Source organism: Cucurbita pepo, chromosome 9 (genome assembly GCF_057944985.1).
Source record: "Cucurbita pepo subsp. pepo isolate OVF chromosome 9, ASM5794498v1, whole genome shotgun sequence".
Lineage (NCBI taxonomy): Eukaryota > Viridiplantae > Streptophyta > Magnoliopsida > Cucurbitales > Cucurbitaceae > Cucurbita > Cucurbita pepo.
Window position 1 is genome coordinate 11,562,272 of NC_141806.1, and position 14,730 is coordinate 11,577,001.

The window sequence follows — 14,730 nt, forward strand, 5'->3', positions numbered from 1 at the left end:
TTCCGATGAGATGAGCGACACGCGGGACTGTTCTCGATGACATGACCGAGCGAGTTGCAATGGTCGACGACACCCTATGGCACAGGCACGGGAGGGCCAATGCCTCGATAGAACCCAGATGGATGGATGTTCGGGAAGTCTCGATGAGATGAGCGACACGCGGGCCCGTTCTCGATGGCATGACCGAGCGAGTTGCGATGGCCAGCGACACCCCAAGACTCGGGATGGCGTCAAGACATATGGGTCATGTCGTTGGAGATCGAGATGGCAAGAGGAGACGCAATGGTGCATTGAGAGACCTTGGCCCCGAGCAGAGGCAAGGTCGAGCCGAATGACTTGGTCTAGTGTAGAGGCAAATTGGATATGTCACAGACGATTGAACATGCACGCGTAGGCGGCGTGTGTGGTCGAACAAGCTTGGATTCCGTACAAGCAATGTTCGATTGGCGAAGACGAATCTCGCCTAAGTTCCGACGAAGCCACAAAGTCGGGGCAAAAAATATATATATAGGGCTTAATTCCCTTTAAGGCTAGTCGTGAGTGTGTCAAGATCACGACGCCGTGCGGTCAAAAAAGTTGGACCGTTTCTTTCTTCAATCGGATTTTACAATCCACCCCTTGGACCTAGGTCAACCAAATAATTAGACTACAAAGCCGTTGATCTTTGCAGTCATTTTGTTTTAGTTGGTATTATCAAGATGATAATTATGAGGTTGAATTGGACTTTGAGGAGAAGATTCAGGATGGAATAAAGAATAATTAGTAACTCCGATCTAGGTCACCCAAGTAAGTGGATCTACAATCAGTTTGGTTGGAAGAATTGTCTTATGTATAATGACACGTGCCCAGTGGCCCCTCAACATGTCATATGTGTGATATGCTTTGATATGTGATGTTATATACGCTATAGGATATGTCAAATAATATTATGGTATAAATGAAATGACGTGTTATGTAACGATAAGCTATGTTATGTTATAACATGTCATAATATGTTATGATACGTTATGCTATGTTATGACATGTCATGATATGTTTTGACATAAAGAAATCTATGATCCATAACCTCCTTGCGTCATGTCTTAGAAGCTATGTTATGCATGTAATGATGTATAAGAATCATGTATGTATAATTACTAGATTCAATTTGTTATGAAAGAATGAAGATTATCTTACCTCATACATAACTGTGTGTTCACGCGTATCGGGATACTTCCTCGTTATGTTATGTTAGTATATGTGCATGCCTTCAATGTTTATGTTTGCTATGATATCATGCAGGCCTTTCTCTCCATGGTTTCTGGCGACGCATCAATGCGTTTAACCTGACAGAAGCCAAGCCCAAGGGGTACGTATAGGAGGTCGCCTAGTGAGTCCATGTGTGCGTGCGTGGGGAAATACCACACATCCAACCCTGTTAGAACTGGAAAGAGCTCAAGGTCATGCTATGTTGTTTTAGATGATAGGTTTCCGTCGTGTGCTACTCTTACATTTCAGGTAAAGGCAAGACACCCTTGTACGGATGACAGAGGCAGTGTGTGAAGACCATGGAACCAGTGTTAGGGTAGTTGCATTTCATCTTCCTTATTAGTCTTAGGTTAAATTAGGGCAACGTGTTGTTTTCTAATTTTTTGACGTATTGTTTATTCTCGTTTCTTACATGTTTTGGATTGATTTAAGAAATTTATTTTTAAAGTGTAAGTACACGACATCATTTCTGAACTATTTACAATGAATGTTTCCGCATAAAAAAAAGTTACATCATACACATTGTAGCGGCTATATTTCAGTAGAAAAATAATTGTGAGATCCAACAACGGCGGGAGAGGAGAACGAGTGGAACCTCTCCCTAACAGACACGTTTAAAAATCGTAGAGCTGACGGCGATACGTAACGGGCCAAAGTAGACAATATTTTTTAGCGGTGGACTTGGGCTGTTACACCGAGTGTAATGCCCCTAATTTTTCTTACCTAAATTAGAGGCGCGACTACATGCATGCCTTTGATAACATATGCGGAATTTTAAAATAAACATTTTAAAACGAATCTATGGACTTATATGTTTAATTGAAAACAAGAAACTAGATCCTATCTTGACTTCTATGGCTATTCCAACATTCATATTTATTCGTGCAGGGGCACTTTACCTTTACCTAGAAAATAAGAGTAGCACGTGTGTTCAATATTTTAAGAAATACTCAGTATGTCACCCCACTATTGGGGCTAGTAATGCAATCACACACGTATATGATTGAACCTATCCTTTAAAACCGTAGCATGTCCTTGGACTATTTCCAATTCCGAGCAGGGTTGGATGTGTGGTACTTCCTCACACACACTGGACTCACCAAGGGGGTTTGCATACGTACCCTCTGGGTCTGGTTTGATCGGGCACAACGCGCTAACACGTCGCCGAATGCCATAGAAAAAGGACATACTCGTATGATATCATGACGAACATAAATATCGAAGGTACGCGTCCATACTAATATAACATAATAGGGAAGTATCCCGATATGCATGACATACATAAATGCATGAGGTTCCCTTAATTTGAAATCATAGCATAACATCAACACCATTTCCTATTTCCTTTCATCCATGACATAGTACATATATGCATCATGTATACATGGTAGTCATCATCACCTTCAACTTATATCATCACATCCATCACATAGTTTTACATGGCCAAATGTAGCATGACGTACATAGTGTTTCATTTCATTCGCATCATGGCATAATGGATATCACATGCATACATAACATAGCATCATGTCATTACATAGAACACGTAAACATAGCGTAAACATTATGACGCATGCAGGGACCACGGGATATGCGTCATCATACACATTCAATTCTCTAGCTCCAACAATAAGATCACTTACTTCCGTGGGTCTTGGGTTAAGTCCCTAACTATTTTATAGTTGCTTTGAAAGTGTCCTTCCATTCTTAACTTCACCTATAACAACCCATATCACATTCCTAGGACATACTAGTAGCTAAATAGAGTGATTACTCTCAATATTACTCCTAAGATTATTTATAATTGAGTAAACCAGAGTCTTACTGACCTCAAATGCCCTTAATAAGGTCAAAAAAAACTTTAGAGTCGAAAACTTAGGGAACGATATAAAAATTGTACACTGAGCCAAATGCGTTGTTTTTAAGCCGCTAAGCCGAACGAATGAAGCCAACAAGAGAGCACGTGCAGGTCGGGCCGTAGACGGCGTGCGAGTCAAAATGTACGCGAGCTGGCTGAGTTCAATTTGCAATGGGTTGTGTGTGTGGGTCGGGTTGAATCCGAATTGCAACGGGTTCCTACCCGAATCCGACCCATGGGTCTTTCTTCTTCGCCCGATTCCTCCGCCTCGGATCCAGTTCCAATTCCCTCCTCCGACGTCTCTGTTGTTTCCTCTGCTACCAACAACGACAACAACACTTGTTGGAACTAATTCTCCTCGCCACCGTGCCGAGTTCGTGCCATCGACTGAGATACACTGGTAAGTACCCTCTCTCTCTCTCTCTCGATCTCTCTCCCCTACGTATGTATACTGCAACATGTGAGCGAGGATGTGTTGCATGACTTAGGGTGTGACAATGGCATTTAAGAAGGTGTCTCGCCGAAAGTCTCACGATTTTTTTCAAACCATACATATCAATTTTTTTTTTTTTTTAATTTCCAATTTATCAGAATTTAAACAGAAAAAATAAAGTAATTTATTAAAGTTCCCAAGTGCATACTTTTAAATGACCCACAAGTCAAAAAGGAGAATCATGGCCAATAGACTTGAATAGAAAAAAAAAAAAAAAAAAAAAAAAAAATTATCGGTCGATGTGTCGGTAACTTATAATAAAAACTTTGGAAAAGGATGGGACAATGGTGAAGGAAAAAGGGGTCAATGCCGGTAGCCGGTGGCCGCACGTTAGGATGGCCAATTCCCCTTGTTATTATTCTTATTCCTACTTGGAAGCCAATTGCCTTTAGTATTAATATTTGTGCCTTTTGCTTTTAAATATTTTAATAAAAATTTAAAAGGAGTGTTTGTTTTTATTACTTAAATTAATAAAAATAACCTTTTTTAACTTTATACCTTATTATAAAAAACAAAAATATCATTAAACCTAAAAAAAAAATTAAAAATACTTTAAAACTTTTATAAAAAGTTCAAAAAAAAAAAATATTTTTAAAATTTTTTGAGTAATTTTTAAATATAGTAGTAATGCTAAAAGTATTTTTAAACTTTAAAAAATTAAAATGTATTAATAAAACTTTTTAAATATTTTTAAAAGTTTAAAGGAATTTTTAAAATAAATATTAACGAATATTTTTTTTTAATTTTTAAAAAAAATTTACTAGTATTTTTTAGTATTATTGAGAGAAAAAAACAAAGTTGAATGATTTAGCGTTATTAATAAGCCATTTAATTCTATGTTAATTTTGAATTAAAACATTATTTTATCAAAATAAAATACTAACAATACACTTTTTTTTAATAATAAAAATTTAGAAATATTTTTTTAGAAAAAAATAATAATAATAAATTTAAAGTACGTCTCCCCTTAACGGAGGCTGGACTCTTTGTCTTAGTCATTTCTGACTATGCCTTCGAGGAGGCTCGACTCCTTTTGTTTTGGAGTCATTTGTTTGACATTTGAAGATTTAACAATTTATTGACACCACTAAGTTTAGGGCATGAATCTTATACCATGTTAGAAGAACACTACTCTCCACAATGATATGATATTGTCCACTTTGAGCATAAGCTCTAATGAGTTTTCTTTTGACTTATCCACACTGTCTCACCACCCAGAGAGAGTATTACTTTTATAAACTTATGATCATGTTCTAAGTTAGGACTTTGATCGTCCAACCCATCTAACTGTTACCACTATGAATATTAATTATCTTGTTATGCTTAGACAAAGTAATTGTAAGAAATCTCTCGTTGAAATGGAACAATCTTGCGTTGAAAGTTCTAGCAGAATCATACGAATTTTGGACCAATCCCCCTTTTGAACACAGTAAATTCTTCGTGTAAAGAAAGAAACAGAGAACCGCCATTAATGGTGGTTATGATGATGATGATGATTATGGATAATTGCAATTGGTGGGTTCTAAGATAAGCTTTCCAAGTCATTGGATGCCCCCATTGATTCTCGATTTTCGAGCTCACGCATTCTCTCTCTAAAACTTCCATTTTGTGTAGAGGACGAACAGAAACAGGCGGCACTCTGCTTCAGGTACTCAGAAATCACAAGCTTCTTCTCGATATTACTGAAAATTTCCCTTTCTGTTTGACGATTTTTCAGAAATCATCTGTGGTTGTCGCATTATCGATTGGTTATGGTTGATGATGTTCTTCTGGGTGTGATAGGGGCAGCGGATTCTGCGGCTGGCAGTTTCTACATGTCAGAGCGACTGTTCTAATGTTCTTTTCCATCATTTCATCAATTAAATATTCTCCTGGAGTAAAATAATTCTGCGATACTGTTCTGAGCTTGTTTGGTTGTGAGATTAATCAGATTTTGTGTTTTGAACTGATTCTTTTCCATCTTCCGTTGTCTTTTGTTATGAATCCTTGTCCAATCAAGCGCTGTAAATCGTAACGCAAAAGGAGTCGAAGTTTGAACCTCAGCTAAGAAAAGCATCGTCAAGTTTCGGTGGTATTTTTTTGTTTCCCTTGTTCTTCGATCTTGTAATTTGGCGATTGGGGCTTTGCTGGTTATGAACTTCTTTTTGCTGTTTCTTTGAGCTCTGTAATCACCTGAAATCAAGGTTGGAGAGCAGCTTCTTTAATGGAGTTCTGAGGCATTGTTTAAGTTAATTCTAGGTTTGGGGTTTCTCCCAAATCATTGTGCTTCTTGATCGTCTTTCAATTGCTTGCTTGCGTTTGTGATTGAAACTCCATAGCCAATATCTTCCATTAGCCATTCATTTGGTGAAATGGGTTGTGCTGCTTCAAGTATCAATGAGGAGGAGAAAGTGAAGACATGTAGGGAGAGGAAGAAGCTAATGAAACAGTTAATAGGGTTTAGAAAAGAATTTGCAGATGCTCTGTTAATTTACTTGCGGGCATTGAAGAACACAGGTGCCACTCTTAGACAATTTACTGAGTCCGAAACATTGGAGTTTGAAGATACTATTTATGGCTTGGCATCTCCTCCATCACCACCTCCTCCCTTGCCTCCCTCTCCACCGCCACCTCCGCCGTTTAGCCCTGATTTGAGGAAGCATAGAGCTGAAGATGGCCGGAAAGATGAATTTATCCCAGAAGGAAGCATTGTTACTGATGATGATGATGAGGGTGATCATTCCCCATCACCTCCAATTTTGAGCTCATCCTGGGAGCATTGGGATCCTTTTGAGCATTCTTCTGTGCATCAACAAAAGAAAAGTGAAATTGTTGGACCAGTTGAAGAGGAAAATTGGGTTGAAACTAGGAGTGAATTTGAGGAAGAAGCTGTAGAAGATGTTGTGAATCCAGAGCAAAGGGACTTGGTGAATTGTAGTTCTTCTACGACTAGCTTGCATATGAAATTTGCTAGAGACATGGGCATGATATCATGGAAGAAAAAGAAAACGTTGGGAGCTGTGGTGAAGGAACTCGATGAGTATTTTCTTAAAGCATCCAGCGGTATAAAGGAAATAGCTGTTCTTATTGATATCAGCGTTGGAAATGATTTTCAGCCACATAACTTCAGGGAAAACAAGAGTAAATTCTCTCTTTCTTTGTCCACTTTTTTGCCTTCTTTGTGCAGTTTATCTCATTTACAGCTTTCATATTTGAATTTCTTAGAGATTGTTCAAAAAAGAACCCATTAACTAATAGAATTTGTATGGTTTTATTTCTTCCCTTTGATTATGGCGCTGAACTTATTTGATGAGGCTAATATTGAGCGTGCTGCCCCTACATCCCTCTTGCAATTGTAGTCTGTGCCTTAACGATGTATTTGTTCTTAACTCTGGGAGCATTCAACACTAGCAGATTTGGTATGCTGATGTTGTTGTTGTTTATTTTTATATGAAACAAAAAACTGAAAAAAAAGACTAAAGCCCGGGGTATGAGACCTCCACAATGGTATGATATTGTCCACTTTGAGCATAAGGTTTCATGATTTTACTTTGAGCTTCTCAAAAGGCCTCATACCAACGGAGACGGAGATGTATTCCTTATTTATAAATCGATCGGCCTCCAATGGAGATGTATTCCCTAATTATAAATCCAGGAGATGGAGATGTATTCCCTAATTATAAATCCAGGAGACAGGAGATGTATTCCTTATTTATAAATCGATCGGCCTCAATGGAGATGTATTCCTTATTTATAAATCCATGATCATTCCCTAAACCCGCGACTCCCTCCCAACAATCCTCAACAGAAAAAAAAAAAAAAAGAGAGAGGATAGTTATAAAAGAATTTGTTAAGGCTAATGTACTATGAAGAAGGATTAAGCTTTATCATAGACCAAAAGTTAGATAATCAAGTAGACTTGTCCTAAAATAGTAGCTTATTTCTTTTCAGCCATAAGCTCCACAAAGGGCACGAGAAGTGCGGATTGTTTGTTTTTTTTATCTCTTTTTAGTTTATTATGCTGATATTTGTTGCTTTGAGGTCGATGTCTCAATCAACTTCTCTGAACTTTTTTCTGGTAGACGTTTTTTGACATTCTTTTCATGGATTTCATGTGCTTTTTCTTATTTTTGAGATGCATACTTCTAGGTTTGGCAAAATAAATACATAACCAAAAAGTTCAGAATTCTGTCTAATCCTAGTTTCAGATAATATGAAGTTTAACATATGTTTTATATATCCTGAACCTAGACTCAAAGAAAAAATTTTGAGAATGTGCTAGTTGCTTTATAAATTTGAAGAACCTATCAGACGAAAGCATTAGATACTTTTCAAAATTAAGAGACCTATTGAACACAATTCTAAAAAATTTAGAGACGGAGACGAAACTTGTAATCTAATCAATTATGATCTTCGTCATGTACATGTACTACGCATCCATGTTTGTTCTTTAGTTTTTATCTATGTCATTGATGAAAATGTCAAGTGGGAATTCTCTGAGAGTTGTTCATGTGGTTGATGGTAATCCTGAGTTGACTCGTCTTAAAATGTTTTCGGATAGGACAATCATCAGTTCCCATTATTTTTCTGCAAATCCCTTATGCGATTCTGCAACCTATGATTTACAGGGAAGAGAAGCAGTTCTGCTAAGGTCTTCAATGCACTATCGCGGAGGTGGTCATCTAATTCACTTCAATTTACAACAGATACAGTTGAGTTTTGTGGTTCCAATGAACCATGTCGGCCTGGAGCTCATTGTATCACCCTGCAAAAGCTTTATGAAGTAGAGCAAAGACTTCAAAAAGACGTAAAGGTAAATAAAATAAGAATCGTGCTGAAATGAACTGGTATGCAATATCTCAGAATATATGTTTTGTTTTCCTCGCTGTTGCCATGAAGAAACTTCTCATCCTTATCGTATTCCTATAGGGTAGTTTAATTTGAACATTTCCCCCCTTATGTCCTAAGACCCACTTTGGCATGTGGAAAGTAACTCCTCAAAGACATCCTCATATGCAAGATGAAGTCCACTTTTCCTCTCATTCTGTCATGCTGGTCTCCTAATTGGTGTTGCTTGTATAAGAAGAGTGAGTAGAAATGTTAATTCTGACCTGAGAATATTGTTAGGTATCTGATACCTTAATCGCCTGTTAAACACAGAAGAGAAAAAAAAAAAAAAAAAAAAGAACACACGGACATTTAATCTAAGAACCAACACTGTTCATGAGAAGGAAGGTTGTTGGTGCATTCATAAACCCAAATGATATCACGAAGAACTAGTAATGGCCACTGTGCGTTTAAAAAAAAAGGGTATTTTAGATATCTATCTCATTCATTTGGATCCGGTGAAACCTCGATTAGAGATCAAGCTTAGAATACACTTGGGACCCATGAAGCTATCAAGCATCTCTTCTAGAATCGGTATTGAAAATTTGTTTGGAAGAGTCATTTGATTTAGTGCTTTGTAATCGACACAAAACCTCCATCTCCCATCTTTTTCCTTGACTAAGAGCACGAGACTAGAGTTAGGACTCGTGCTTGGTTTGATAATACCTGAAGCCTACATTTCTCTGGTAAGCCTTTCGATCTCTGATTTTTGCTCATGTGCATATCTGTAACGTTGGTCATTCACGGGTTGTTTTCCCTCTTGTAACTCTATATGGTGCTTAATTTTCCGTTGTGGTGGCAACCTGATGGGCCAATTAAACACGATTCATAATTCTTTAGGATGTCTAACAGCTCAGGGGGAGTTTTATCATACTCGCTATCTGAATCTTGCTTATCCAACTTCACTCTATTTAGTTCCACTTATAATTCTTGATCAAGTTGGGACAAGGTTTTAGCTAATATTTTCAATGAAAATTATCTTTGGTCAATGACCTTACTGTTTACACTCCAAAAGACATGGTTAATTCGGTTCCCTCCCAACAATTCTCAACTATCCTCCCCTCGAACAAAGTACACCATAAAGCCTCTCCTGAGGCCTATGAAGCCCTTGAACAGTCTCCTCTTAATTGAGGCTCGACTCCACAATCCTCCCTTCGAACAAAGTACACCATAAAGCCTCTCCTGAGGCTTAATCGAGGCTCAACTCCACAATCCTCCCTTCGAACAAAGTACACCATAAAGTCTCTCCTAAGGCCTATGGAGCCCTCGAACAGTCTCTTCTTAATCGAGGCTTGACTCCTTCTCTGGAGTCCTCGAACAAAATACACCCTTTGTTCGACACTTGAGTCACTTTTTGTCTACACATTCAAGGCTCACAACTTCTTTGTTCGACATTTGAGGATTCTATTGACATAGCTAAGTTAAGGGTATGGCTCTAATACCATGTTAGCAATCACGGCTCTCCACAATAGTATGATATTGTCCACTTTGAGTATAAGCTCTCATTGCTTTGCTTTGGGTTTCCCCAAAGGGCCGCATACCAATGGAGATGTATTCCTTACTTATAAATCCATGATGATTCCATAAATTAGCCAATGTGGGTCTCCCTCCCAACCATCCTCAACATAGTCTTCATTGCTCTTAAAAAATAAAAATTCTTCTTTTAAAGTGTTTTTGAAGATCATAACTTACGTAGTATGAAGGGATGCCAACTAAATGCAGTTTCCATTGATATATTGATACTGGTGGTGGTTGTTGTTCAATGACTTGTACATGATTCTGTATGCTTCATAAATTTTTATTGAGAATTTTTTTGTGTCCCGTTTCTTTAAATTTTCTTCGTATTTTGTAGGAAGAAGAGGTTACCAATTTGGAGCGTGAGAAGAAAGCTTTGATACTGCAAAGACAAGAGGATGAACACTATGATCGGACCAAAACTGAGAAAACTTTCCAGGCTGTTGAGAGTTTAGAGACTGACATTATACGTTTGCGGCAAGCTATAGGTGAACATTGTGCTTCAATATTGGCGCTAATGGATGAGGAACTGTACCCGCAACTGGTTGCTTTAACTTCGGGGTAAATGCACATACCTTTCAATTGAGCCATTGCAAGAAAATCTTACCTTTCTTTACTTACGTATACAGGGATATTCAATGATGACTTTCTGAATGAAGAAGAATGAACAATTGTCTTCTTGTTCTCCTCAGTTTTCCTATTGTGATTCTTTGTATTTTCCCTCACCACCTGTATATTTGATTTGCTTACCATTCATGCGCCTCTGTACCCCAATGCTAATCCCAATGCTAATGTGATGTGAGATCCCACATTGGTTGGGGAGGAGAACGAAGCACCCTTTATAAGGGTGTGGAAACCTCTTCCTAGTAGACGCGTTTTAAAAACCTAGAGAGAAGGCCCAAAAGGTAAAGCCTATATAGGACAATATGTGTTACCGGTGGACTTGGACTGTTACAAATGGTATCAGACCCTAACACCGGGCAATGTGCTAGCGAAGAGGTTGAGCCCCGAAGGGGGTGGATTGGAAGGTCCCCCACACCGATTGGAGAAGGGAATGAGCGCCAGCGAGGACACTGGGCCTCGAAGAGGGGTGACTGTTACAAATGGTATGAGAGCCAGACATCACGAAGAGGTTGAGCCCCGAAGGGGGGTGGATTGGAAGATCCCTCACACCGATTGGAGAAGGGAATGAGCGCCAGCGAAGACACTGGGCCTCGAAGAGGGGTGACTGTTACAAATGGTATGAGAGCCAGACATCACGTAGAGGTTGAGCCTCGAAGGGGGGTGGATTGGAAGGTCCCTCACACCGATTAGAGAAGGGAATGAGTGCCAGCGAGGACACTGGGCCTCGAAGAGGGGTGACTGTTACAAATGGTATGAGAGCCAGACATCAGGCAATGTGCCAGTTAAGAGGTTGAGCCCCAAAGGGGGGTGGACTGTGAGATCTCACATCGGTTGGAGAGGAGAACAAAACACCCTTTATAAGGGTGTGAAAATGTCATGTCCCACCTTGGTTGGGGAGGAGAACAAACCACCATTTATAAGGGTGTAGAAACTTTCCCCTAGCAGACGCGTTTTAAAGCATTGAGGGGAAGCCCGAAAGGGAAAGTCCAAAGAGGACAATATCTGCTAGCGGTGGATCTGGGCCGTTACAATGGTATCAAAGCCAGACACCAGACGATGTGTCAGCCTTCTCGCTGTTCCCTGAAGGGGGGTAGACACGAGGCGGTGTGCCAGTAAGGACGCTGGGTCACAAAAGGGGGTGGATTTGGGGGCGGTCTCACATCGATTGGAGGAAGGAAAAAGTGCTAACGAGGACGCTGGGCCTCGAAGGGGGGTGGATTGTCGTGTCCCACATTGGTTGGGGAGGAGAACAAACCACCATTTATAAGGGTGTGGAAACCTTCCCCTAGCAGACGTGTTTTAAAGCCTTGAGGGGAAGCCCGAAAGGGAAAGCCCAAAGAGGACAATATCTGCTAGCGGTGGATCTGGGCCGTTACAATGGTATCAAAGCCAGACACCGGACGATGTGTCAGCCTTCTCGCTGTTCCCCGAAGGGGGGTAGACACGAGGCGGTGTGCCAGTAGGAAAAAGTGCCAACGAGGACGCTGGGCCTCGAAGGGGTGTGGATTGTCATGTTCCACATTGGTTGGGGAGGAGAACAAACCACCATTTATAAGGGTGTGGAAATCTTCCCCTAGCAGACGTGTTTTAAAGGCTTGAGGGGAAGCCCAAAAGGGAAAGCGTGTTTTAAAGGCTTGAGGGGAAGCCCAAAAGGGAAAGCCCAAAGAGGACAATATCTGCTAGTGGTGGATCTGAGCCGTTATAGGAAACATCTCCCTAGCAGATGCGTTTTAAAAACCTTGAGAGAAAGCCCAAAAAGGAAAGTCAAAGAGGACAATATCTATTAGCGGTGAGCTTGGGCTATTACATCTAAGGTTTATCCTACTAACTTGATATTCGAAACGAAATGAAACATCCCCAACACCTTACAAAAAACATATGGGCGACTTGGCTGCTTGAATATATTCTCCTCACTAAAATGTTCTAATCTTCATTCATTCTGTCGTGTTATTGTAGTTGGGGGAGATCTTTTAAGACTGCATATCAGTTGTTAACCAAACCTGCTTAAGATTATCAAAACTATATTCAGAGCTAAAATAATCTCTCCACCTTTAGCCATTTGTTAAAGATCCGTATTCATTTTTCTGCTTCATTCTTGTACAGGTTATTGCACATGTGGAAGATGATGTCTGAATGCCATCAAATACAGAATGAAATCTCCCAGCAGTTGAGCCATCAGATTAACAACCATGACGTAAATCTAAGTACAGATTACCATCGCCAAGCCACTGCTCAGCTCGCAGCTGAGATAACTGTCTGGTACAACAGCTTCTGCAATCTCGTGAAATATCAGAGGGAGTACGTAAAAACCCTCCATAGGTGGACTCAACTTACTGAGTTCCTTGTAGATCATGATAGACGGAGTGTCTGTTCATCTGTGGTTCTTAACCTCTGCGAAAATTGGCAGAATGCACTTGAAAGATTACCTGACAAGGTACTTGTTCTCAGTTTAATTTTTAGTTCGTGGGTACTTTAAGTAGGTTTTATGCATTAGTTAGTTACTTCATGTGAGATCCCACGTCGGTCGGAGAGGAGAACGAAACATTCTTTAACAATGGAAACCTCTCTTTAAGAGATGCGTTTTAAAACTGTGAGGCTGATGACGATACGTAATGATATCAGAGCCAGACACTGAGTAGTTTGCCAACGAAGATGTTGGGCCCCCATGGAGGGTGGATTGTAAGATCCCACATCGCAGAAACATTCCTTATAAAGGTATAGAAATCTCTCCTTAGCAGACGCGTTTTAAAACCGTGAGGTTGATGGCAATACGTAACAGGTCAAAGTGGACAATATCTGCTAAAAGTGGGCTTGGGCTGTTACAAATGGTATCAGAGCTAGGCACCGAGCGGTGTGCCAGCGAGGACACTGGGCCCTCATGGAGGGTGTGGATTGTGAGATCCCACATTGGTTGGAGAGGAGAACAAAACATTCCTTATAAGGGTATGGAAACCTCTCCCTAGCAGATGTGTTTTAAAACCGTGAGTCTGACGGCGATATGTAACGAGTGAAAGCATCTGCTAGCAGTGGGCTTAGACGGTTACACTTAACGGACTTAGGCGGTTACGCTTAACTCATTGAAAATTGGCTACTTTAAAATTGGCTACTTTAAGTAGGTTTTATGCATGAGAACCATCAAAATTCTATTCTCCTCTCCTATTATTATTCACTCTATTCCCTCCCCATCTTCTTACAGGCAGCTTCAGAGGCCATCAAGAATCTCTTGTCAGCCATTAACTCCCTGCTACTCCAGCAAGTGGAAGAACAGAATCTCCAAAGGAAATACGAAAAGCTGGATAAGAGACTTCAAAAAGAGATGCATTCCCTGGCAGAGATGGAAAGAAAACTTGGGGGAAGCTTTGTGTGTGACGATGGAAATGAGAGTTTGAGCCCCAAGAATCCTTTGTCAATAAAGCGTGCAAAAACCGATGCGTTGAAGAAGCTTGTCGATACCGAGAAGGCCAAATATCTGAACTCGGTCGAGGTTGGACGGTCCATGACTTTAAACCATCTGAAAACAGGCCTTCCCAACGTTTTTCAGGCGCTTATGGGATTTGCTAGTGCCTCTGTACAGGCTATGGAGTCTGTCTGTAGTCATGTTACACCCAAAGAGTGTCGTGATGATGCAACTGTGAGCTCTACAAACTGAGATTGTTACCCATAGAACAGAATTTGCTTCCTCTGCAAGTTCTTCAATATGAGTTTAGTCATCATATCAAAACATGAAGTCCAGATTTATATCAGGTAATGAAATGTCAAATTTCTTTCTACGGGCCTAGCGACACTGAATGTTTGATTAATCCACCACACCTTAGGTGTGAAAGTTATCTTATTTATAATAAAATAAATTACAATGATATGGAAATAGTAATAAATGAAAATAACAATAAATAGAAAGATATTTATGGTAATAAGGTAAATATTAGATATTTGCCTTATAATAAAATATCAAATATAATATATATAGTAAACTATAATTTATTATTAAATATCCTTAACATCCCACCGCAAGCTGAGCGTCGGATTGAACGAACGTGAAGCTTGGATCTGAAAAATTCAAAGAGGTTGAGAAACACTTTTCGTGAAGATGTCAACAACCTAGTTCAGAGGAGATATAGAGAAACAC

The 14,730-nt window shown here is 39.7% G+C and overlaps 1 protein-coding gene across 2 annotated transcripts; it reads left to right on the plus strand.

Annotated features, from left to right (window-relative positions):
* Positions 1-5,094: 5,094 nt before the first annotated feature.
* LOC111801794 (protein ALTERED PHOSPHATE STARVATION RESPONSE 1) lies at positions 5,095-14,374 on the plus strand. Of its 2 annotated transcripts, XM_023685950.2 has the most exons (6): positions 5,095-5,247; positions 5,382-6,719; positions 8,207-8,391; positions 10,318-10,541; positions 12,708-13,038; positions 13,801-14,374. In XM_023685950.2, the coding sequence occupies exons 2-6, from the start codon at positions 5,951-5,953 to the stop codon at positions 14,251-14,253; spliced, it is 1,962 nt and encodes a 653-aa protein (XP_023541718.2). In that variant the 5' UTR covers positions 5,095-5,247; positions 5,382-5,950; the 3' UTR covers positions 14,254-14,374. The 2 variants fall into 2 exon arrangements, with proteins under 2 accessions (XP_023541718.2, XP_086982819.1); XM_087126693.1 differs by having other exon boundaries at positions 5,119-6,719.
* Positions 14,375-14,730: the final 356 nt, after the last annotated feature.